The following is a 25692-nucleotide window of genomic DNA, read 5'->3' as shown; positions in this document are numbered from 1 at the left end:
TACCCATAACATTAAATTAATGTGTCCCTGTAATGCTTCTACACAGACAAAAGTGTGTATACCAAACGTACTACCCAGAAAATCTAAAGTAAAGCATCTTTAAAGGGAAATCTTAAGCAGCTTTTTAGTCACACTTAGATTTAATTATGATAATTAATATATGGACAGATTACTGTGTCCATGACAACATTGCAAAATGCAGTATCAACTGCACTTTGCAGCTGTTGGGCAGTGCAATCTTGTTCTGTCCAAATGTTAAAGTATAAAGTAGAGCAGCAAAAATAAAACACGTTGACTCCCTCAAAATAGCAAAGCATAGCGGTGCTACAGTTCTGCTGTGCATACAAAAAAAGATTGCACTTTCTTCTCAACAATAAAGCCTATTAACTACCCAACCCTGCCATGGCTTTGAATAACAAGATTGTAACAATGAGTGGAACAGAAGCAGATGGAGGGAGGGCTGGAGGGTGAGATCAGTGTCCACTTTCTCTAGGTGGTTTTGACCAGGTCATATACATGAATGTGAAAGTCATCATCGTATTTGATATAGTAGACCGAGGGCTTGGCCGGGACTTGGTAGATGACCAGGCCAGTTCTCTTCACGCCCTTGTCAGTAACATACTCCACTTGTTTCCCCACCAGACTCTCTGTCTCTTCTCCTGGCTTCCTGTCCGCAGGCAACAGGTGCTTGTTTTCTGGGGGGAGGAATGAAACAGAATAACAGAAAAAACAGAAAATTAACAATACAATGACAAATAAAATTGCCAGTCTCACCAGTTTTTGTCATATGAAATGAGGAAATATGCAACTTCTAGTTCACTGGTAGTGTACAAAAAAATTATGATTCATTTGTGAGTCTTTCTTTAGTCCAGTCTTGTTTTCTCAGTTTCTCCACCAGTCTGTTTTCTTCTTGTCTGTGTTGTTTCTCAGTTTCTCAGCTAAGAGGTCATTGTAGATAAATTGTAATAAATGATGGTCTAGGGCCAGTTGTGTATTGACTTTAAGTGTCTGACACTAAAAGAGCCTCAAGAAAGTTTCTCATAATTATTTTCATGAGCATAAATATCTGATCCCCCAAAGATGTCACAGTCTGATCTAACTCTCTAACTTTCCCTGTCTACTGCCGGCGGACAAAACCTGTGATAGAGACATCTACGAATGAATACAGACTTCCATGACCGCTGTGACTGTTGGTGATCACACATGGTATTCATGTCTACCAAAACTGATGCAATCCTCCCTAGGAGAAAACCGATTTACATCACACTATGGTTGCTCCTGATCTTATCTAGGACGCGTCAGAACACGAATACCAGAGACTTAATGAAGCTTTGTCAAGTATCGATTTGTCTTTGTCATACACGCGTTACAAGTACCTGCTTCAGGAAGAATCCTTAGGTCTCCGTCTGCGTAGTCATCCCACAGCTGGTACATGTAAAGAACGGGGTCCTTCTCGTACGTGATGTAATACCAGTTGGTCATGATTGGAGCTCTGGAGAGGACCATGCCTCTCCACTCATTTTTCTCTCCATCCTCCTTTTCAAAAAGATGCTCAACAGCTTTGCCCACCAGCTCCTCCGCCCCTGGAGGTATCTTGATTTTGTTGTTTACTGTGGAGATGCGGGCACAAAGGATGTATGATATACTGTAAAACCCAACTGTTGCAATAAGAATCCAAAACATAAATTGCTCCTCCTGACTCACCAACTTTTTCTGACAGGACTTGCAAGTTGGACACTCTCTCGTCCTTGAACAGCTCGATGCCATAGACGCAGTCAAAGCCGTCATACTTCACCATAAAGAGGGAGGGATTTACACTAAGCCTGTCAAGCACTGTTCCCTTCCATTTGCTCTGGTTCCCCTTCTCGCGCCAGTTGTGTTGAATACGCACTCCCAGAATACTATTTGGGTCGGGGCTCACTGTGTCACTCAGTTCCCCGCTGCTTCGCTTTCTGGTAAAACAGGATGAATATGTGACTAGATACAAAATGCATAATGTTTTTAAGATTTCATGCTATGTCACTAATTTGTATTTGATCAAATTTGAATGTGAGAATTAGATTAAGCTGAAGTCACTTGCTCATGCAGGTTCATTTTTGATGTAATGATTATTTAAATCAACACTGCAGCCTTTGGATCAGCCACACGTTATTTGCAAATTCCAATGTCTCACACGTGAATTAACCATTTTCTAATCTCGCCATTTGGGACATTGTAGTTTTACTGTTTCATTATATTCTTAAAAACCACCAGTAATGGCAACATATGATGTCATACACAGAGATCCACATACCTGCCCCTTTTCTTGGACATGCCTCCAGAAAGTCAAAGGCTACAAATCAAAGGACAAACAGGGCAATGCTCAGTTACAACGTGACAGCTGCCAAACTTCACATGCAAAGTATTGCTCCACCATGACAGAGGGCCTGTGCTTCCTGTCAGAGCTCTGCTCTGACAGGAAGCAGCCTGCTCTCTCCTGACAGACTGACAACTCCAGCAGCCAATGGTTTAGCATGATGGAGTAATAACTTCCTGGGTATTTACTTCTACTACACAGTCATGGAGGTCAGTGTTTGACACACACACAAACACACACACAGCACCACGGAGGAGAGACCGTGTGGTTTGTCATATGGCCTGAGTTGAGGGGTTAAAGACGCCAATGTGAATAATGAGGCAACTTCAGGAGAACACGTCAGCCATATCACTAGTGTGTGGACGCAATACGGTGACATGTTGCTGCTAATAACTTGTACATTAGCTAAAATATGACGAGGCAAAATAAACTGCCCTGTGCTCCACCAACTCACCTGCAGCTCCTCCTGTCTGTCCTGGCTCTACCTCAATGCAGATGTGACTGTGGGTCCAAGTGGAGGCGGCTAGCTAACGCTGCGCTAGCACCGTCCCCCTGCGGCAGCTAACAGACACCAGCAGTAGCATAGCGTTAGCAGCTGAGCCCTCTCCTCAGAAAACGCATTTTTATTACCTTGACGCAGATTTCATATCAGTATCGTCCAGTTTGTCAGGCGGACAAACGCTCCCGCAAACCGACGCGTCTGCGTGAATCTCGCGAAACCTGTAAAGAGGGGGGCGGAAAAACGGGAGTTGGGGAAAAGGACTCCAGCTCCCAGCGAGCATCCAGCCGCCATGACCGCGGAGAAGGACGTGAGCGCTGGCGCAATGCACGCCGGGAGTTGGTGTTTTGGTGACGACGGTGTGGACTTTAAACGGGGGGGTTGGACGTCAGCTGTTTGAGACAACACGCTGCTCACCAACATGTCAGGAGCTGCAGCAGAAAGCGCTGCATCCGAACCTGGCGGTCAGGATTCCTCCTGAGGCGGCTCCACGTCTACCCTCTGCGGACAGAAAGCACGGGACAGCTGCTGAAGTTGTAAACAGGATCATTCAATGTCACCTTGTGCTCAGGAGTCAATACTTCGTTACCACTTCAGCAGAGGGGATTTGTCCCGAACACAGACAAGAAGAAAACAGACGGGTGGAGAAAGTACTCAAACGTCTTTCTCAAGCAAAAGTACAAATAAACAGAACAAAATCTTACTAAGTTAAAGCAAAAATACGTTTTCTACTTGACCAAAAGTAAGTAAGTACTTGGTTTTAATATACTTAAAGTATTAAAAGTACTTGTAGAGAGTAGCCTATTCCCGAATGCAATGGTCTACTTAGTAGGTCTTTTGAATTCGGGAATAGGTTACTAGATTAATCTATTACATCTTTAACTGTATAACGGTATTCTGTTTAAGACAAGAATGGTACTGACTCTGTCATATTAACAAAGAATGTTGCGGATGTTTCTACTGAGAATATTTACATTGTCATATTATTTAGTGACTGTGTCTCAGCGGTGGCCTCGGTGAGAGCTGCTGCTCTGATTGGATCAATGGACTAATTCCACTATTATTATTGATTACTTTCCAAAATATAAAATAAATACTTGAATTGAACTTAAATGCAATGTTTTTTTGAAATGTAGGGAAGTAGAAAGTACAGATACTTGCTGATATATGTAGTAAAGTAAATGTGAAAAGTACCTGAAAATAAATCGACTAAACACAGATACATGAAGAAAATGTACTTTTGTTACATCCCACCACTATTCAAAAAATACATCCTTGAGCAAGAAGCACAGAAGTAAAATCGGAGCCCTTAAAAAATAAAAAATAAATAGGTAAATATAAAATCAACGTTCATATAAATTAAACCAATGGTGGAATTAATTAAACAAATGTTAAAATATATCAATCTCAGCATGTAGAATATATAGATACGACTCTAGCACCGGTGCTAGTGCATAATAAAAAAAATATTGCTACTTCTGCCAAACAGTTTATGTTTTCATCTGCATCAAGCTGTGGATCCAGTTCATTTCTGTATAAAGTTGTGTTTTTCAACATTATAGTTGATTTCTGAGATAATTATTATGGATCCTGATGAGAAAAATCAGTCACGTTTCGGGGACTGATATTTACGAGTGTGTACGATTTGGTGCAGATCCAAATACAAATCTGGATCTAGCGAACTTAAATGTGGTTTTATAAGGGGACGGTTGAGCCTTGGTGGAGGTATACACACTCTACTGACAGCATTTGAATCAACTGATACAAATACTGCTGCAGAACCTAAGCACTGATCATTAAATGTAAACTCAGACCCACGCTTGTGCATCTTTAAAAAAGCATTTTCAGTTCATTTTCATGAGCGTTTGTAAATGTGAACGTCTGCATTTACTGATGTTTTATAGGCTGTCATACCTGGTCCCAGCTGATAACGATAAAATTATCGACATTATCGACACTGAACAAAACTTTGACCCATCAAACATTATTTTTCCAGAGCTGACAACAGATTTCATGGCTTTCTTCATCATGTTAATACAAATTTCACATTTTCAAAACAATACAGAAATGTGTGCAATGTAATTTACACAACACTTTCATGCTAACTTTATTTCCGTGTTCAGTTTGGTATACTTTGAAAATGTATGATGTAAAGAATTTTGCGTGACCCATTTCAAAACAAAAAGTGCCAACTGAAAAACAAAACCACAGCACTGCACAGATATTAAACAACGTAGCACCACACGTTTGCTTTGTCTTGAAGAATACAACCCCATCATCCACACCGGCAAATTATCAGTTAATCTGATTTGCCTAATTCCTTTTTAACACTTCCCTAATCCAGTCCCCGAAGGAGGATACACTTGTGTAGACATCAGGGGTCTTGGGGTTTCCGCATCGCCGGCCAGAGAAGGAGACCACGCCTGCTGCAGCTCCATCACACACCAGAGGGCCACCTGAATCCCCCTTGAAGAGAAAACATACATGTCACTTAACAGTAGGTGTGTTTAAAAATACTTTTTTTCCCTGTGTTCAGTTTTGCTTGATCAATGACCAGCCCGTTTACTTTCTCACCCTGCAGGGGCCTTGAAAAGCTTTCGCTCCTTCACTGCAAACCATTGATCTAGTGATGGGAACCGATCCCCATCTCCTACGACATGTCCGCCGTGACAGCGTGGTTACGTTGACTTCCTGAAGCGTGTTGGGTTCGGTTCTGTCATCCCCTATGTCCCCCCAGCCGGCTGTGAGGCAGCGACTTCCTGTTGCCACCCTGCTTGTTTTCAGAGAGATCAGCTGCACTGCTGCACTCAGTTGTGCCCTGCCGTTCAGCTGAGATGAGGGGATTGATGATTGAGAAATACAGAAAAAACATCTGGTTTTATGGTTTTTGTGCAAGCTAGAGACAATACTGAAAATGTGAAAGTGCTGTAGACAACAGTTGAAACTGTCCTCACCTTCAGGAGCATTATGTCATTTGCAGGTTTATCATACCAAGGGTAGGGAATGGATCTGATAGCTCTGAATTCCTGCTTTGTACTCTCGTTAGCTGACAGGGAATCAACGCCGAGCACGACTGTGTATGTTCTAGGAATCACAATTTAATGAAGACTAGACATTAGATATGATGTCAAGGCTGCAAATACACAGAAATCATTTTCCACATTGGTCTGTGTTCAGATGTGAGATGCTGAGAATGAACACTGACTAACTAGATTAACTTTGAGATTTAGATGGTTATTTTATCATTTATTAAACCTTCCTCAGAAGTTCTTGAGGACAAATCCTTGTCATGTGTGATGAAATGTAGATATGAGGTTCAAAGTCCTTAACTTGTCCTTTACTTCCATAAAAAGGATATGTTTGGACTCCGCTTCAGTGGACATGTTGAGACATTCTAACGTTGGGTTAGAAGACCAGAGATAAAGATTGGGGTCTCGGTCTACTGTGTTTTATCTAATCTTATCTCAAACATGTGACACACATGGTCTGTCAGAGAGTTTGTGGAAGAGTCTTTCTGTTCTCAGCTGACGGCATTTTGGACTGATGAAGCATTGCAACGTTTTTAAATGATAGAACAATATGTTATTGTAAATCTTTACTTTAGAAACTACAGCAATTGGTGACAGTGATGAGTTGAAGTTCATACTCTTTTTCAGCAAAGTTCAACAGTTAAGATGAATGGAAATTTATCAGATAAATGTGGCCTTTGTTATTGCTTAATTAATGACAGTTATATCAGTTTCCTCTTTTCTACAAGGTTACATTACTTGTGGTTAAAAAACAGTTTTGAAGAAGGAATGTGGTTTTGAGTCATGCAACATACCACGGCCTGAAACTGAACTCATCTGTTGGGAACAGAAAGTACATCTTTATTAAATTCACCAGAAAAACTGTATTAAACTTTGATGAATGTTCTTGTTGAATATGACGTGAGTCAGGAAATAACAGCATTTCTCAAATGAATGTAACAATGATTAGTTAGTGTGCAAACATTATAGACAATGAGAAGGAATTTTGATTGATATTTATGCAGGTATTATATGATAGTCTATAGTCTATGGGGTTTAAATCCTACTCAAGCCCAAATGTCTTTGTCTCCTTCAATATCATATCATCATATCACACTTCATTTTTTACTCTCCCATAAAAGCACAACTAAAACATTTGTCTCGAGATATTTGAGCCGATTTTTACACCCAAACACCCAATTTGCTGGGGATAGAACAGAACACACACACCCAGTGGCTGCAGTTTGCCTTTTTACCTCCACCAATGAGGTCATATTTTCATCTGTATCTCCATTAAGCCCCTCCCCATTCCATGAATTTTATTTGATCACTTTCTTTAACATTGCAATATTCAGCCTTTCTCAACTTTTTTGTAAATTTCTCAGAGGAATAATTCTACTTATCCCTCTACAAATGATTCATAGTACAGTCATTCATTATTGCCTCAACTTATCCATATCTCTGTATCAGATGTGCTACAGAATGAGTCATTTAAGTTTTAGGTGTGACTGTCCTGTATGTTCTTGTAAAGAAGATAAAGATCATAAAACATGTGGAACACACACAACTGTGGCTGAGGGGGTAGAGCGGTTGTCCTCTAACCAGTAGGTCGGCAGTTTAATCAATGTCTCCCCCATCTGCATGTTGAAGTGACCTTGGGCAAGATGCTGAACCACTACATGTATCTTAAAGCAACACCATGTAACTTTTACTTAGCAGCAGCGCCCTCTGCAGCCACATATGCTGAGTACGTTTCCTCAAATAGGGGAAAAACATTCTGTTGACTGGATCTCTGACTGCGTTAACCCACTCATGAGCTGAAACAGTGGATATTACCCATGCCCCCCAGCTTCCTGAACCAGAGGAGAAGCCACTTTAACAAATACACCAAACTCTGTTTGGAATTTTTCATATTCTTTGCTGAATACCAAAGATAACCACATTTTTACTGACTTTTAAGTGTTTGAACTGATCTACAGTTCAGCATTAGTTCTGTTGCTGGGCCTGATTCTGGCAATTTAAACTGCAACTATCAGTTGGTTACGCTTTTCTCATCGGAGATAACCAAAGCTTTAAAAAGCAAGAAAAAGCATTCAAGGAGAGGAGTGCAACTATTCTCCATATTCCATGTGTCTGTACCATCAATCTAATTTTGAAGCTGCTAAGGTTATTCTAAGGTAAAACAATTGCGTAGTGTTGCTTTTTGTCTTTTTTATGGAAGGACAGGAAGCACCTGGCAGAATCCTTTGTTTGTGTCATATCCACCTACCAGTGGTGGCTTGTTAATACAGGGTGGGGGTGCCGTGCCCTCCAACATTCTGAGACGAAACCCCTTTTTAAATATGTAACACATATTTTAATTAGATAATAATACTTTACTCGTACAATGCACCTGGTAGACCGTAAGCACCTGAGAGCCTTCCATAGAAATTATTTTCAAATTGTATTTGTTTAATTTCTGTCTAAATACATATACTTCCTGGTGTGGGGCACGGCAAAATGGATGTGAATGTGGGTCCTTAAACTTTTGGCAACCACGTAACCTGAGACTGCTCTTTAATTGGTTGTTGTGGATTTTCCACAGGCTCTCTGCGCCCCAGACACTCCCACTTTTATTTCCAGCAAATAGGTATTAATTTACGTTTTTTTTTTGTCTACTGTGATTGGTCGACCCTCACAGGTAAATCGCCTCTCACTTAATTACTTCTGCTGGGAGCTGACCAGCAAAGATATGGTGACCTCAAGTGGAACTGTGTAATCTCTTTACAAAAACACCCTTTCACAAGGCGTTCATTCGAAGAAAAAAATTGAACTTGGTGCAGATCGCACGATTGACAGATTCAGCAGCCGGCAATTTATGAGGACTTACATCCGGGGCTCCTGCCGCTCCAGTCTGTTTGCCACCACAATCATTGGCATATCTACCACTCTCAGCTCATCAACAACTTTACTAGAACATCTTGTGGAACCCTCTCCAGTTACACAGCACTCTCCCTTTTATTATAGATTCATTTGATGAGTTGTAAGTTAAAAATCTTACTAAGTTAAAGCAAAAATACATTTTCTACTTGACCAAAAGTAAGTAAGTACTTGGTTTTAATATACTTAAAGTAGTAAAAGTACTTGTAGAGAGTAGCCTATTCCCGAATGCAATGGTCTACTTGAATTCGGGAATAGGTTACTAGATTAATCTATTACATCTTTAACTGTATAACGGTATTCTGTTTAAGACAAGAATGGTACTGACTCTGTCATATTAACAAAGAATGTTGCGGATGTTTCTACTGAGAATATTTACATTGTCATATTATTTAGTGACTGTGTCTCAGCGGTGGCCTCGGTGAGAGCTGCTGCTCTGATTGGATCAATGGACTAATTCCACTATTATTATTGATTACTTTCCAAAATATAAAAGAAATACATGAATTGAACTTAAATGCAATGTTTTTTTGAAATGTAGGGAAGTAGAAAGTACAGATACTTGCTGATATATGTAGTAAAGTAAATGTGAAAGGTACCTGAAAATAAATCGACTAAACACAGATACATGAAGAAAATGTACTTTTGTTACATCCCACCACTATTCAAAATAACTCCTTGAGCAAGAAGCACAGAAGTAAAATCGGAGCCCTTAAAAAATAAATAAGTAAATATAAAATCAACGTTCGTATAAATTAAACCAATGGTGGAATTAATAAAACAAATGTTAAAATATATCAATCTCAGCATATAGAATATATAGATACGACTCTAGCACCGGTGCTAGTGCATAATACAAAATATTGCTACCTCTGCCAAACAGTTTATGTTTTCATCTGCATCAGGCTGTGGATCCAGTTCATTTCTGTATAAAGTTGTGTTTTTCAACATTATAGTTGATTTCTGAGATAATTATTATGGATCCTGATGAGAAAAATCAGTCACGTTTCGGGGACTGATATTTACGAGTGTGTACGATTTGGTGCAGATCCAAATACAAATCTGGATCTAGCGAACTTAAATGTGGTTTTATAAAGGGACGGTTGAGCCTTGGTGGAGGTATACACACTCTACTGACAGCATTTGAATCAACTGATACAAATACTGCTGCAGAACCTAAGCACTGATCATTAAATGTAAACTCAGACCCACGCTTGTGCATCTTTAAAAAAGCATTTTTAGTAAATTTTCATGAGCGTTTGTAAATGTGAACGTCTGCATTTACTGATGTTTTATAGGCTGTCATACCTGGTCCCAGCTGATAACGATACAATTATCGACATTATCGACACTGAACAAAACTTTGACCCATCAAACATTATTTTTCCAGAGCTGACAACAGATTTCATGGCTTTATTCATTTTCAAAACAATACAGAAATGTGTGCAATGTAATTTACACAACACTTTCATGCTAACTTTATTTCCGTGTTCAGTTTGGTATACTTTGAAAATGTATGATGTAAAGCATTTTGCGTGACCCATTTAAAACCAAAAAGTGCCAACTGAAAAACAAAACCACAGCACTGCACAGATATTAAACAACGTAGCACCACACGTTTGCTTTGTCTTGAAGAATACAACCCCATCATCCACACAAATTATCAGTAATTTGATTTGCCTAATTCCTTTTTAACACTTCCCTAATCCAGTCCCCGAAGGAGGATACACTTGTGTAGACATCAGGGGTCTTGGGGTTTCCGCATAGCCGGCCAGAGAAGGAGACCACGCCTGCTGCAGCTCCATCACACACCAGAGGGCCACCTGAATCCCCCTTGAAGAGAAAACATACATGTCACTTAACAGTAGGTGTGTTTAAAAATACTTTTTTTTCCTTTGTGCAGTTATGCTTGATCAATGACCAGCCCGTTTATTTTCTCACCAAGCAGAAGCCTTGAAAAGCTTTCTCTCCTTCACCGCAAACCATTGATCTAGTGATGGGAACCGATCCCCATATCCTACGACATGTCTGCAGTGACAGCGTGGTTACGTTGACTTCCTGAAGCGTGTTGGGTTTGGTTCCGTCATCCCCTATGTCCCCCCAGCCGGCTGTGAGGCAGCGACTTCCTGTTGCCACCCTGCTTGTTTTCAGAGAGATCAGCTGTACTGCTGCAGTCAGTTGTGCCCTGTCGTTCAGCTGAGATGAGGGGATTGATGATTGAGAAATACAGAAAATGCATCTGGTTTTATGGATTTTGTGCAAGCTAGAGACAATACTGAAAATGTGAAAGTGCTGTAGACAACAGTTGAAACTGTCCTCACCTTCAGGAGCATGATGTCATTTGCAGGTTTATCATACCAAGGGTAGGGAATGGATCTGACAGCTCTGAATTCCTGCTTTGTACTCTCGTTAGCTGACAGGGAATCAACGCCGAGCACGACTGTGTATGTTCTAGAAATCACAATTTAATGAAGACCAGACATTAGATATGATGTCAAGGCTGCAAATACACAGAAATCATTTTCCACATTGGTCTGTGTTCAGATGTGAGATGCTGAGAATGAACACTGACTAACTAGATTAACTTTGAGATTTAGATGGTTATTTTATCATTAATTAAACCTTTCTCAGAAGTTCTTGAGGACAAATCCTTGTCATGTGTGATGAAATATAGATATAAGGTTCAAAGTCCTTAACTTGTCCTTTACTTCCATAAAAAGGATATGTTTGGACTCCGCTTCAGTGGACATGTTGAGACATTCTAACGTTGGGTTAGAAGACCAGAGATAAAGATTGGGGTCTCGGTCTACTGTGTTTTATCTAATCTTGTCTCAAACATGTGACACACATGTGGTCTGTCAGAGAGTTTGTGGAAGAGTCTTTCTGTTCTCAGCTGACGGCATTTTCGCTTCCCCTCGACTTCAAGAATACTTAAAATTGTGGTACGAATATATTAGTTTGGATACATTTTATTTGCTTTTGTTAATTGTCAAACCAGCAGTTTATGAGGTCATTCTTATTCTTTGTGTTCAGTGGTTCAACAGGAAATCCACAACAGACTAATTTCCGTGCAAGTCAGAATATGCACAGTTTTTGCATGACGTCATCATCACTGTCAGTATATATCCTGCTCGCTGTACATTATTGTTAAAAATGTATAGAGTACAATGTATATATCTATACCCTGTCTTCGTCTTTACACAGTATTTATTATTCATTTCATTCCACTAGTCCAAACCTGCAGCCACCAATATAATCACATATGAATTTAATACTGTATTATAAATACAATGATAACTAAATAAAGTATAATTATATCTAAATATTTTTGTACCATTCTTTAACCTAACCAAGTTTTTAGTTGTCCTGGTCCCTCGCTGTATGTCTATTTCTAAGTAAGTGCACTGAGAGCAATTTAATAATAGAGTCAATATCCTTGTATGTGCAGACATACTCGGCCCGATTGTGATTCTTTGTTTCCTCAGAGAATCTCTAATTCAGACAGAGATTGTCATTATGAAGTTGAGGAAAATACGTCACTTAAAAATGATTCAAAATCCGAAGGTATCTGTTATGGTTGTTGTTGTTGTAAGAAGTATGTTTTTGAGCTTACTCATCAATCTTACAATGAGCTGCCGTGAGCACAAAGTCTTCTCTCACCAGCGCTCCCCCACAGTTATGGCGACCTCGGACTTGCAGCGAAGCCATGTAGGGGCGTGAGTGGGGGGCGGCATCTCTACCGCCAACAATATGAGAACCATCAGCTCCTGAAACACAAAATGCATCATTATTCAATTATCATAATCCAACTTAATTCATATGTAGCTTTTAATTTTTTTTTACCATATACAGAAACCAGAAAGAAAAAATTGCTGCTTGTTTGATTCAGGATTTTATCATTAAGAAGGTGTAGCTCACCATTTAGGACAAAGACCAGCAGGAGTAGGAAACTGATCGCCATGGTCCCTGCTCTGATCTGCCTTCCGCTCTTGGTTTTATACATTTTTTGGAGAAGAAAACCTCTTGCTTATTTTGTGGTCTTTATTGCTTCAGTGAATGTGCTAACATGCTTTTTGTGAAGCTGTGACAAAAGACATGGGTTTATTTTCCAAACAGAGTTTCATAATTGATGCAAAGGACAGTTGTGGTTAATGCTTCAACAGCTTTAGTGGCTCATGATTCTTATTCACGTTTGCTATATGTGTCCCCCAGAATCATGTCTGCACTTTCAAGAATTGACTGTAGAATTTAAAGTAAATATGTGTCAAAACAGTTGCTAATAAAATAGAAACCAGATTTGCACGCAGTAGAATCCATAACACCACCAAGGCCCAACAGTCCCTTTAAATTGAAACAAGTCTTGAAGCCAACGTCACATTTTGTATCTCAGCTACACATTAGTGGCAGTTACTGGTTTGCTCTACTTGTTACCATGTGTCTGAAAAAAGACTACTTCTCTATAAAACCTCATTTAAATGCAGTAGATCCAGCTTTTCCTTTGATTCTTCACACACTCGTTCAAACTATCTTGTGCAACTCACTTCTATTATCAACAGTAACATTAATAACCATAATTTACTACAATATGCTACAGCGGGAACAAATACAAATACATCTACTGTAATAATTTTGGACTAAGGAAGAAAACTGCAGAAACTACAGCAATTGGTGACAGTGATGAGTTGAAGTTCATACTCTTTTTCAGCAAAGTTCAACACTTAAGATGAATGGAAATTTATCAGATAAATGTGGCCTTTGTTATTGCTTAATTAATGACAGTTATATCAGTTTCCTCTTTTCTACAAGGTTACATTACTTGTGTTTAAAAAACAGTTTTGTAGAAGGAATGTGGTTTTGAGTCATGCAACATACCACAGCCTGAAACTGAACTCATCTGCTGGGAACAGAAAGTACATCTTTATTAAATTCACCTGAAAAACTGTATTAAACTTTGATGAATGTTCTTGTTGAATATGACGTGAGTCAGGAAATAACAGCATTTCTCAAATGAATGTAACAATGATTAGTTAGTTTGCAAACATTCTAGACATGGAATGAGAAGGAATCTTGATTGATATTTATGCAGGTATCATATGATAGTCTATAGTCTATGGCAGGGGTCAGCAACCTAAGGCACGCGTTCCAATGATGGCACGCGGCGCCATAATCATTGTCACACTTATTAAAGAAATGTTCAAAGGTTTTGCCGTCACGCAGCCTCAATTATTTAGCTTGAGTGATGTTAACACCTCCCAGACACTAGGTGCCAGTAATGCACCATAGGCTGGATGCCAATCGCCATTAAATAATAATAAGAAGAAGCCTCGCAGCCGGCGCTGCTCGCATTTCCCCACATGAATCTCTGCGAAGTGCAGCCGTTCATGTGTGTTGACGATGGCAACCCGCTGTCTAAAAAACCGGAGGTATGGGCATTTCAGCCCTCATGGGCAGAAGACTATGGCTTTGTTTTTCATAAGGGCCGTGCTGTGTGCACGTTATGTTTTGAAAATGTTGTGTGCCGAACGTCTAGTGTTAAGCGCCACTTTGAAACATGACACGAAAGAAGTTTCAAAGATCAGGCATACAAGGGAGAATCGATCAAACGTGCAGTGTCCAGGTATGAGAAGCCAACTCTCTCAAAGTCTTTGAAGCAAGCTTTTGCAATTCTGAACATGAGTGTGGTTGGTGCGGGTTAATGACAAACTTATTATTGCAATCATAATGAGATAAACATGTTTCTTTAAAGTGTTGTTCTATATATAGCCAATATGGATGGAATAAAATGACATGTCTGTTGGAAATATTAATGTGGTTCAATAATAAAACTTAATATAGAAAAATGTTGATATGGCACACTAATTCACAAGAACATTTTACATTGGCACTTATTGTCAAAAAGGTTGCCGACCCCTGGTCTATGGGGTTTAAATCCTACTCGGGCCCAAATGTCTTTGTCTCCTTCAGTATCATATCATCATATCACACTTCGTTTTTTACTCTCCCATAAAAGCACAACTAAAACATTTGTCTCGAGATATTTGAGCTGATTTTTACACCCAAACACCCAATTTGCTGGGGATAGAACAGAACACACACACCCAGTGGCTGAAGTTTGCCTTTTTACCTCCACCAATGAGGTCATATTTTCATCTGTATCTCCATTAAGCCCCTCCCCATCCATGAATTTATTTGATCACTTTCTTTAACATTGCAATATTCAGCCTTTCTCAACTTTTTTGTAAATTTCTCAGAGGAATAATTCTTGATGAAAAAAATCAAATGCAAAATCAAGACTTTTTTGTAAATGAACTCTGGAGAGTCCACTGAAACATGCATTAGAGTTCTGTAGCAAACTGCAGTAGATGAATCACAGCCAACCATTATTTCATCATTACAGGGCGCCAAACAAAAATCCAAACAATAGGTCTGTTATTCCTCTACAAATGATTCATTGTGCAGTAATTCATTATTGCCTCAACTTATCCATATCTCTGTATCAGATGTGCTACAGAATGAGTCATTTAAGTTTTAGGCCTGACCTCATATGTCTTCTCCTTTCAGTGTTGATAAAAATATAATATATAATAAGAACATTAAGTAATTTGCTAAAAATAGAGTATTTAACTCACTCTGGGAACTTGTGTGACTGTCCTGTATGTTCTTGTAAAGAAGATAAAGATCATAAAACATGTGAAACACACACAACTGTGGCCGAGGGGGTAGAGCGGTTGTCCTCTAACCAGTAGGTCGGCAGTTTAATCAATGTCTCCCCCATCTGCATGATGAAGTGACCTTGGGCAAGATGCTGAACCCTGAATTACCCCTCATAGAAAAATCTTGATCATAGATGCACTGTATGAATGTGTCTGAATGGATGAATGGCAATTACCTGTACAGTGAAGCGCTTTGAGTGGTCATCAAAACTAGAAAAGCGCTATAACAATACAGACCATTCACCATGTTTCTTTATTTTACATTTTCAGTTAAAGACTCATCCCAACATGTGTGGAGAGGAGATACATGTATCTTAAAGCAACACCATGTAACTTTTACTTAGCAGCAGCGCCCTCTGCAGCCACATATGCTGAGTACGTTTCCTCAAATAGGGAAAAAATATTCTGTTGACTGGATCTCTGACTGCGTTAACCCACTCATGAGCTGAAACAGTGGATATTACCCATGCCCCCCGGCTTCCTGAACCAGAGGAGATGCCACTTTAACAAATACACCAAACTCTGTTTGGAATTTTTCATATTCTTTGCTGAATACCAAAGCTAACCACATTTTCACTGACTTTTAAGTGTTTGAACTGATCTACAGTTCAGCATTAGTTCTGTTGCTGGGCCTGATTCTGGCAATTTAAACTGCAACTAGGGCTGTGTTGTAGCACTGAACGGGCCCGAGCACACGCAACTCGGGACCTGTTGCTGTTGGTGGAGAGAGCGATCGGCGACCGGGCACACTGCTCCGCGTTGCATGCGTTTCGCGCACTGCGGGAAGGATAAACGCTTCACTTCCTGCGTCTGTCACGCAACGTCGATCCTTGCCTGCTAATTGCGCATTACGGTCCACGCTATCAATTGCAGATCACTGGGGGAACATTTTAAGTAAATCTAATGATAGTTGTAAAACAAAGCTTACTTCCTGTTGCCAGTAGGTGGCTCCATCACTATTATTACATACAGACTAATAGATCCGTTCAAGTAGGGGCTCTGATGTAGCGTGAGCAATTTTAAGTCAATTGGACAATGTTACAACAACTTAATTTTCACACTGATCAGTAGGTGGCGCTATGATTCTGCACTAATATTAATATATGGAGCTGTTCAGGAGTTATAATAAATCCCTCTTTTTTGGCGAATCATCAGAATTCTACGTCACGCCACGGTCACACCGTGTGATGAAATCATATATACCGAGGGAGTTTATATCTCCATCTTGTTGAGATGACACTAATCGAATTTGAAGTTGATCTGATGAAAGCCCTAAAAGGAGTATGTCAAAGTAAAAATGTCTAAAATGGTCAAAATGGCCACTAAAGCCAAAATGGCGGGCTTCCTGTTTTGTCTAGCATATCTACCCAAGAGACCTTTTTGTTTGTTATGAAAAGACACATGGCCTTACCGATTTTTGTGCATGTCGGCCAATCGTGGTGCCGGGGCTAGACTTTACGGGGCGCTATTCAGTTATTTTGCCACGCCCATTCCTTAAAACCATATGAATGTCTGCAGGTCGGGGCTGTTGTTACACGAATGTAGTTTGAGGGAGACTGAACCTTGAACACTGAAGTTACAGCAATTTCGTGTGTCACGGCGAGTTGATGAACTTTAACGCCAAGCCACTAATATGGCGTTTGACAAATACTCACAGTAATCTTATGCCTTCATTATCAATGTCTTGACACCCTTTTGACACAGTTGACATGGTTGCGGTCAGTGGATGAGGAGGAATACATCCAAGTGTAAGACATGCAAAAACCAAGACATTTCCTGTTGCCACCAGGGGGCGCTGGAATCTTAAGTCATGATTTCTGTGTAGATGTCATCAGGCCGGGAATCTTGTCTTACATGTCTAGTTTGGTCTCGATTGGACCATGTATGTCCGAGATACAGAACCTCGTGTTTTGATGGCGTGTAATCAAACTTTGACGCCACGCCACGGTCACAGCGTGTGACGAAAAATCTAAATTCGAGGTAGTTTTTATCTCCATCTTGTTGAGATGAAATTCATCTCAATATGAAGTTGATCTAATGAAAGCCCTGGGACAAGTTCGTCAAAGTAAAAATGTGGAAAATGGCCAAAATGTCCACTAAATCCAAAATGGCGGACTTCCTGTTGTGTTTTTCACAATGCACCTCTAGGTTTTGAATTTCCTGCAAACTTTGGTGAGAATTTGAGCATGGCTAGGCCCTGAAAAAGCCCCAAAAGGGAAATACAAATCCATCGAAATACAATAGGGCCTCCCACCGGAGGTGCTCGGGGCCTAACTATCAGTTGGTTACGCTTTTGTCATCGGAGATAACCAAAGCTTTATAGAGCAAAAAAAGACATTCAAGGAGAGGAGTGCCACTATTCTCCATATTCCATGTGTCTGTACCATCAATCTAATTTTGAAGCTGCTAAGGTTATTCTAAGGTAAAAAAGTTTGGTAGTGTTGCTTTTTGTCTTTTTTATGGAAGGACAGGAAGCACCTGGCAGAATCCTTTGTTTGTGTCATATCCACCTACCAGTGGTGGCTTGTTAATACAGGGTGGGGGTGCCGTGCCCTCCAACACTCTGAGACGAAACCCCTTTTTAAATATGTAACACATATTTTAATTAGATAATAATACTTTACTCGTACATTGCACCTGGTAGACCGTAAGCACCTGAGAGCCTTCCATAGAAATTATTTTCAAATTGTATTTGGTTAATTTCTGTTAAAATACATATACTTCCTGGTGTGGGGCTCGGCAAAATGGATGTGAATGTGGGTCCTTAAACTTTTGGCAACCACGGAACCTGAGACTGCTCTTTAATTGGTTGTTGTGGATTTTCCAGAGGCTCTCTGCACCCCAGACACTCCCACTTTTATTTCCAGCAAATGGGTATTAATTTACGTTTTTTTTTTGTCTACTGTGATTGGTCGACCCTCACAGGTAAATCGCCTCTCACTTAATTACTTCTGCTGGGAGCTGACCAGCAAAGATATGGTGACCTCAAGTGGAACTGTGTAATCTCTTTACAAAAACACCCTTTCACAAGGCGTTCACTCGAAGAAAAAAATTGAACTTGGTGCAGATCGCCCGATTGACAGATTCAGCAGCCGGCAATTTATGAGGACTTACATCCGGGGCTCCTGCCGCTCCAGTCTGTTTGCCACCACAATCATTGGCATATCTACCACTCTCAGCTCATCAACAACTTTACTAGGACATCCTGTGGAACCCTCTCCAGTTACACAGCACTCTCCCTTTTTATTATAGATTCATTTGAAGACTTCTAACACAGACAAGAAGAAAACAGTCTTTCTCAAGCAAAAGTACAAATAAACAGACAAAAATCTTACTAAGTTAAAGCAAAAATACGTTTTCTACTTGACCAAAAGTAAGTAAGTATTTGGTTTTAATATACTTAAAGTATTAAAGGGGACATAGCATGCAAATTCCACTTTGTTAGTGCTTCTAAACGTTAATGTGGGTATCTGGCATGTCTACCAACCCAAAAACTCTGGGAAAAAAACACTTGCGCATTTTGTTATGGTTCCTCTAAGTCAGAAACGTCATGCTTGAGCGACTCGATTGAGCTTCCTGGGTTTTGTGTCGTAACAAGGCACTGGAAGTCTCCCTACATGGTCTTGGCTGTTCACACGGGACGAGCATTTCTCCGCTGGTCAGCCCCATAGACTGTATATATAAGGTCAGCCCGCGATTCTGCTTTCTCCGCTTGTTGTTGTACCCGTTGAATGTCGGGGTTCGGGGGTAAATGATGGTCTTCATACCCCCCCCCCCCCCCCCCCCTCTCGTTCTCTCTCTGTCTGTCTGCTTGTGTGCTTGTAGTGGATGGGCAGAGGGGGGCATTTAATTATGTGATTGGGGAAATTAAAACTCCAGGACAACAGAAGGGGAATACAAAGTATGGGATGCATATTTGATAATTTATATCATATAAAATATGTAATTTATATCGTTTAAAATCATGGGGGGAGAGGGGGAGCTGGCTCATTAGCATTTAAAGGAACAGGCACTCAAAACAGGTCACTCTGTGGAGGGCTGTTTTATACAGGGTAAAAAGGGTGCTGTTTTATATGATCCTTGTGGTATTTTGACCAAAGTATGTTACAGACATTTCATTAAGACCCCAAGGAACCATATCAACTTGTGGTAAAATGGGCATGCTATGTCCCCTTTAAAAGTACTTGTAGAGAGTAGCCTATTCCCGAAGGCAATGGTCTACTTAGTAGACCTTTTGAATTCGGGAATAGGCTACTAGATTAATCTATTACATCTTTAACTGTATACCGGTATTCTGTTTAAGACAAGAATGGTACTGACTCTGTCATATTAACAAAGAATGTTGCGGATGTTTCTACTGAGAATATTTACATTGTCATGTTATTTAATGACTGAGTCTCAGCGATGGCCTCGGTGAGAGCTGCTGCTCTGATTGGATCAATGGACTAATTCCACTATTATTATTGATTACTTTCCAAAATATAAAAGAAATACATTAATTGAACTTAACCCTTGTGTTGTCCCTGCTTCCCCTGGCTGTTGTCCCTGCTTCCCCCGGCTGTTGGCCCTGCTTCCCCCGGCTGTTGGCCCCCTCACATAGCCCACCACATATTAGCACGCACACGTAGGGCAATAGACAAGTGAGCAGCCCTTGCAGATGTATTTGTTACACCCGCAGCACACGGTGAGTTTTACATTCCTTTTTCCTGGGGCATATCTGACACCTCTTCCTCTTACTCGCCCCGAGCGGGGCTGCTGCGGCGGCGACTAGGGCTAGGGAGGAGGCCGGACGCTCGGGTCGAGCGGCGTCGTCGTCGTCGTGGTCAAGAGCTCTACGCGCGGCGGTGGCAGCGGCGGCTTTCACAGCCTTCACAACCACGGCGGACGCTTCCGTGCGGGGGATGCGCTCCCTTCATGCGATGAACGGAGTCACGAGAGCCTTTCCCAGCTGCTCGAGGAACACCCTCCGCTTGTTCCGCTTGCCCGGCATCCAGTCGGGGTTGATCTCTCTCTCCATATCACGAAGGCGTTGTACGAAGAGACGTTGAGGATGTTGTGGAAGACGACCAGGGGCCAGCGCGCAGTCATCCTCCTGCAGCTGTACGTTCCGATCACCTTGTCTAGGTTGTCCACGCCTCCTTTGTTGCGTTTGTAGTCCAGGACGATGACCGGTTTCCCATCCTCGCGTACACTGACGTCGGCCTCTGCGTGCCGCGTGCTCAGGAGCACCACGTTCTTGTTTTTCTTTGGGATGTAGGACACCAGAGTGGCGGTGGGCGTGAATGCGAACCTGGAGTAGAACACCTCTCTTCCCTTGACCGCGAGCAGCCCGGTCGGGAGCTCGGGCTTGTTCTTCCGAACCGTGCCGACCACGGTGATCTTCCTCTCCAGGAGCTACCGCGCGAGTTCGTAGGAGGTGAAGTAATTGTCGCACGTGACGTTGCGACCGCAACCCCTGGTTCCTCTCTGGGCGTCCGCCGCTCGGCTTTCCGGTGTAGACTTGCATCTTCCAAGCGTAGCTGGATTATGCATCACATGCCACCCACGACTTGATCCCGTATTTCGCCGGCTTGCTGGGCATGTACTGTCGGAAAGGACACCGGCCTGGGGAGAAGAAGAGGAGGAGAAGAGATGAGAGGAGAGGAGATGAGGATGAGGACGAGGACTAGCAGCTGCTAGCTAGCTATAGCTACATAACACAATAACATAACATAATAATAATATCAAAAAAAACGAAAAAACGAATAACCTCTGAACGGAACCAGTTGCTCGTCCACGGTCACTTCGGGCCCCGGGTTGTAGAGGCGCGGCAGCCGTGCCACCCACGCGTCCCAGACCTCTCGCACGGCCGCCAATTTGTCCGTGGCGCGTCTCGTCTCGCAGTCGTCGAAGCGCAGCAGTCTGGAGTACGTGTGAAAGACTTTGAGCGGCATCGTGGCACGAAATATCGCCCGGCCACTCTCGGCGTCCCACAGGCTGGCGGCAGCCTCGCCCCGGGACCTGTACACGCCCGCTAAGATCAGCAGCCCTACGTAGGCGCGGAGTTTGGTCTCGTACATCCCTTTCCAGTCGTCGCCGTATTTTCGACGACCCTCCCGATTCGTCATCTCCAGGATGATGTTCTCTACCGTCGGCGTGACGAACAGGCGGAACGTCGAGGCTAGGTCACGGGCGCGGGACGTCGCATGGGCGTGCCGCAGCAGACGGAGAAAGCAATTGGAATCAGCTGTGGGTCTAAATGACCCCAGGAGAATTGGATCATGACAATCCGTGGGTCACCCTAACCCTGGCCGGCCAGGGCTTGCGGATGATCGCACGCACGCACGCACGCACGCACGCACACACACACACACACACACACACACACACTCTGGGTCAATCCGACCCAGGAACAACAACAGGCTTAAATGCAATGTTTTTTTGAAATGTAGGGAAGTAGAAAGTACAGATACTTGCTGATATATTTAGTAAAGTAAATGTGAAAGGTACCTGAAAATAAATCGACTAAACACAGATACATAAAGAAAATGTACTTTTGTTACATCCCACCACTATTCAAAATACATTCTTGAGAAAGAAGCACAGAAGTAAAATCTGAGCCCTTAAAAAATAAATAAGTAAATATAAAATCAACATTCATATAAATTAAACCAATGGTGGAATTAATAAAACAAATGTTAAAATAAATCAATCTCATCATGTAGAATATATAGATACGACTCTAGCACCGGTGCTAGTGCATAATACAAAATATTGCTACTTCTGCCAAACAGTTTATGTTTTCATCTGCATCAAGCTGATGATCCAGTTAATTTTTGTATAAAGTTGTGTTTTTCAACAGTCTCTAATTTGTTTGTTAGTTTTTAACATTTAGATGCCCTAACCCTAATGACAGCATTTGAATCAACTGATACAAATACTGCTGCAGAACCTAAGCACTGATCATGAAATGTAAACTCAGACCCACGCTTGTGCATCTTTAAAAAAGCATTTTTAGTTCATTTTCATGAGCATTTGTAAATGTGAACGTCTGCATTTACTGATGTTTTATAGGCTGTCATACCTGGTCCCAGCTGATAACGATAAAATTATCGACATTATCGACACTGAACAAAACTTTGACCCATCAAACATTATTTTTCCAGAGCTGACAACAGATGTCATGGCTTTATTCATCATGTTAATACATATTTCACATTTTCAAAACAATACAGAAATGTGTGCAATGTAATTTACACAACACTTTCATGCTAACTTTATTTCCGTGTTCAGTTTGGTATACTTTGAAAATGTATGATGTAAAGAATTTTGCGTGACCCATTTCAAAACAAAAAGTGCCAACTGAAAAACAAAACCACAGCACTGCACAGATATTAAACAACGTAGCACCACATGTTTGCTTTGTCTTGAAGAATACAACCCCATCATCCACACCGGCAAATTATCAGTAAATCTGATTTGCCTAATTCTTTTTTAACACTTCCCTAATCCAGTCCCCGAAGGAGGATACACTTGTGTAGACATCAGGGGTCTTGGGGTTTCCGCATCGCTGGCCAGAGAAGGAGACCACGCCTGCTGCAGCTCCATCACACACCAGAGGGCCACCTGAATCCCCCTTGAAGAGAAAACATACATGTCACTTAACAGTAGGTGTGTTTAAAAATACTTTTTTTTCCTGTGTTCAGTTATGCTTGATCAATGTCCAGCCCGTTTATTATTCTCACCGAGCAGAAGCCTTGAAAAACTCTCGCTCCTACACCGCAAACCATTGATCTAGTGACGGGAACCGATCCCCATCTCCTACGACATGTCCGCCGTGACAGCGTGGTTACGTTGACTTCCTGAAGCGTGTTGGGTTCGGTTCTGTCATCCCCTATGTCCCCCCAGCCGGCTGTGAGGCAGCGACTTCCTGTTGCCACCCTGCCTGTTTTCAGAGAGATCAGCTGCACTGCTGCACTCAGTTGTGCTCTGCTGTTCAGCTGAGATGAGGGGATTGATGATTGAGAAATACAGAAAATACATCTGGTTTTATGGATTTTGTGCAAGCTAGAGACAATACTGAAAATGTGAAAGTGCTGTAGACAACAATTGAAACTGTCCTCACCTTCAGGAGCATGATGTCATTTGCATGGTTATCATACCCGGGATGGGGAATGGATCTGACAGCTCTGAATTCCTGCTTTGTACTCTCGTTAGCTGACAGGGAATCAACACCGAGCACGACTGTGTATGTTCTAGGAATCACAATTTAATGAAGACCAGACATTAGATATGATGTCAAGGCTGCAAATACACAGAAATCATTATCCACGTCTGTGTTCAGATGCGTGATGCTGAGAATGAACACTGACTAACTAGATTAACTTTGAGACTTAGATGGTTATTTTATCATTAATTAAACCTTTCTCAGAAGTTCTTGAGGACAAATCCTTGTCATGTGTGATGAAATATAGATATAAGGTTCAAATTCCTTAACTTGTCCTTTACTTCCATAAAAAGGATATGTTTGGACTCCGCTTCAGTGGACATGTTGAGACATTCTAACGTTGGGTTAGAAGACCAGAGATAAAGATTGGGGTCTCGGTCTACTGTGTTTTATCTAATCTTGTCTCAAACATGTGACACACATGTGGTCTGTCAGAGAGTTTGTGGAAGAGTCTTTCTGTTCTCAGCTGACGGCATTTTCGCTTCCCTTCGACTTAAAGAATTCTTAAAATTGTGGTACGAATATATTTGTTTGGATAAATTTGATTTGCTTTTGTTAATTGTCAAACCAGCAGTTTATGAGGTCATTCTTATTCTTTGTGTTCAGTGCTTCAAAAGGAAATCCACAACAGACTAATTTCAGTGCAAGTCAGAATATGCACAGTTTTTGCATGACGTCATCATCACTGTCAGTATATATCCTGCTCGCTGTAAATAATTGTTAAAAATGTATAGAGTACAATGTATATATCTATACCCTGTCTTTGTCTTTATACAGTATTTATTATTCATTTCATTCCACTAGTCCAAACCAGCCACCACTATAATCATATATTAATTTAATACTGTATTATAAATACAATGATAACTAAATATTTTTGTACCATTCTTTAACCTAACCTAGTTTTTTGGTGTCCTGGTCCCTCGCTGTATGTCTATTTCTAAGTAAGTGCACTGAGAGCAATTTAATACCAGAGTCAATATCCTTGTATGTGCAGACATACTCGGCCCGATTGTGATTCTTTGTTTCCTCCGAGAATCTCAAATTCAGACAGAGATTGTCATTATGAAGTTGTGGAAAATACGTCACTTTAAAATGATTCAAAATCCGAAGGTATTTGTTATGGTTGTTGTTGTTGTAAGAAGTACGTTTTTGAGCTTACCCACGAATCTTACAATGAGCTGCCGTGAGCACAAAGTCTTCTCTCACCAGCGCTCCTCCACAGTTATGGCGACCTCGGAGTTGCAGCGAAGCCATGTAGGGGCGTGAGTGGGGGGCGGCATCTCTACCGCCAACAATATGAGAACCATCAGCTCCTGAAACACAAAATGCATCATTATTCAATTATCATAATCCAACTTAATTCATATTTAGCTTTTCAATTTTTTTTACCATATACAGAAACCAGAAAGAAAAAATTGCTGCTTGTTTGATTCAGGATTTTATCATTAAGAAGGTGTAGCTCACCATTTAGGACAAAGACCAGCAGGAGTAGGAAACTGATCGCCATGGTCCCTCCTCTGATCTGCCTTCCGCTCTTGGTTTTATACATTTTCTGGAGAAGAAAACCTCTTGCTTATTTTGTGGTCTTTATTGCTTCAGTGAATGTGCTAACATGCTTTTTGTGAAGCTGTGACAAAAGACATGTGTTTATTTTCCAAACAGAGTTTCATAATTGATGCACAGGACAGTTGTGGTTAATGCTTCAACAGCTTTAGTGGCTCATGATTCTCATTCACGTTTGCTATATGTGTCCCCCAGAATCATGTCTACACTTTCAAGAATTGACTGTAGAATTTAAAGTAAATACACCACCGTTCAAAAGTTTGGGGTCACTTAGAAATTTCCTTATTTTTCAAAGAAAAGCACTGTTTTTTTCAATGAAGATAACATTAAATTAATCAGAAATACACTCTATACATTGTTAATGTGGTAAATGACTATTCTAGGTGGAAACGTCTGGTTTTTAATGAAATATCTACATAGGTGTA

General features: G+C 41.1%; 3 protein-coding genes across 7 annotated transcripts; all 3 read right to left on the bottom strand.

Annotated features, from left to right (window-relative positions):
• Window positions 1-168: 168 nt before the first annotated feature.
• zmp:0000000521 (spindlin-1) lies at window positions 169-3075 on the bottom strand. Its single transcript, XM_034582766.1, has 5 exons — window positions 2811-3075; window positions 2294-2332; window positions 1705-1952; window positions 1377-1610; window positions 169-695 (listed from the first exon to the last, which is right to left on the bottom strand). The coding sequence occupies exons 2-5, from the start codon at window positions 2311-2313 to the stop codon at window positions 490-492; spliced, it is 708 nt and encodes a 235-aa protein (XP_034438657.1). The 5' UTR covers window positions 2314-2332; window positions 2811-3075; the 3' UTR covers window positions 169-489.
• Window positions 3076-4860: 1785 nt separating this feature from the next.
• On the bottom strand, window positions 4861-25284 carry LOC117760048 (mast cell protease 1A-like). Of its 5 annotated transcripts, none has more exons than XR_004613606.1 (6): window positions 25169-25284; window positions 24864-25017; window positions 23600-23729; window positions 23220-23474; window positions 5062-5321; window positions 4861-4917 (listed from the first exon to the last, which is right to left on the bottom strand). XR_004613606.1 is itself a non-coding variant. In XM_034582763.1 (5 exons), the coding sequence occupies exons 1-5, from the start codon at window positions 25251-25253 to the stop codon at window positions 5169-5171; spliced, it is 777 nt and encodes a 258-aa protein (XP_034438654.1). In that variant the 5' UTR covers window positions 25254-25284; the 3' UTR covers window positions 4935-5168. The 5 variants fall into 5 exon arrangements, 3 of the variants coding, with proteins under 3 accessions (XP_034438654.1, XP_034438653.1, XP_034438652.1); XR_004613605.1 differs by lacking the exons at window positions 4861-4917; window positions 5062-5321 and adding exons at window positions 22465-22706; window positions 22851-23110; XM_034582763.1 differs by lacking the exons at window positions 4861-4917; window positions 23220-23474 and adding an exon at window positions 5430-5684 and having other exon boundaries at window positions 4935-5321.
• Window positions 10440-12827, bottom strand: LOC117760050 (serine protease 57-like). Its single transcript, XM_034582765.1, has 5 exons — window positions 12701-12827; window positions 12396-12549; window positions 11104-11233; window positions 10724-10978; window positions 10440-10615 (listed from the first exon to the last, which is right to left on the bottom strand). Exons 1-5 carry the CDS (start codon window positions 12783-12785, stop codon window positions 10463-10465), a joined length of 777 nt encoding a protein of 258 aa, XP_034438656.1. The 5' UTR covers window positions 12786-12827; the 3' UTR covers window positions 10440-10462.
• Window positions 25285-25692: the final 408 nt, after the last annotated feature.

The sequence above is a fragment of the Hippoglossus hippoglossus genome, chromosome 4, assembly GCF_009819705.1.
Source record: "Hippoglossus hippoglossus isolate fHipHip1 chromosome 4, fHipHip1.pri, whole genome shotgun sequence".
Lineage (NCBI taxonomy): Eukaryota > Metazoa > Chordata > Actinopteri > Pleuronectiformes > Pleuronectidae > Hippoglossus > Hippoglossus hippoglossus.
The sequence above is the reverse complement of the archived record's forward strand: the minus strand, read 5'-3'. Positions and strand labels throughout refer to the sequence as shown.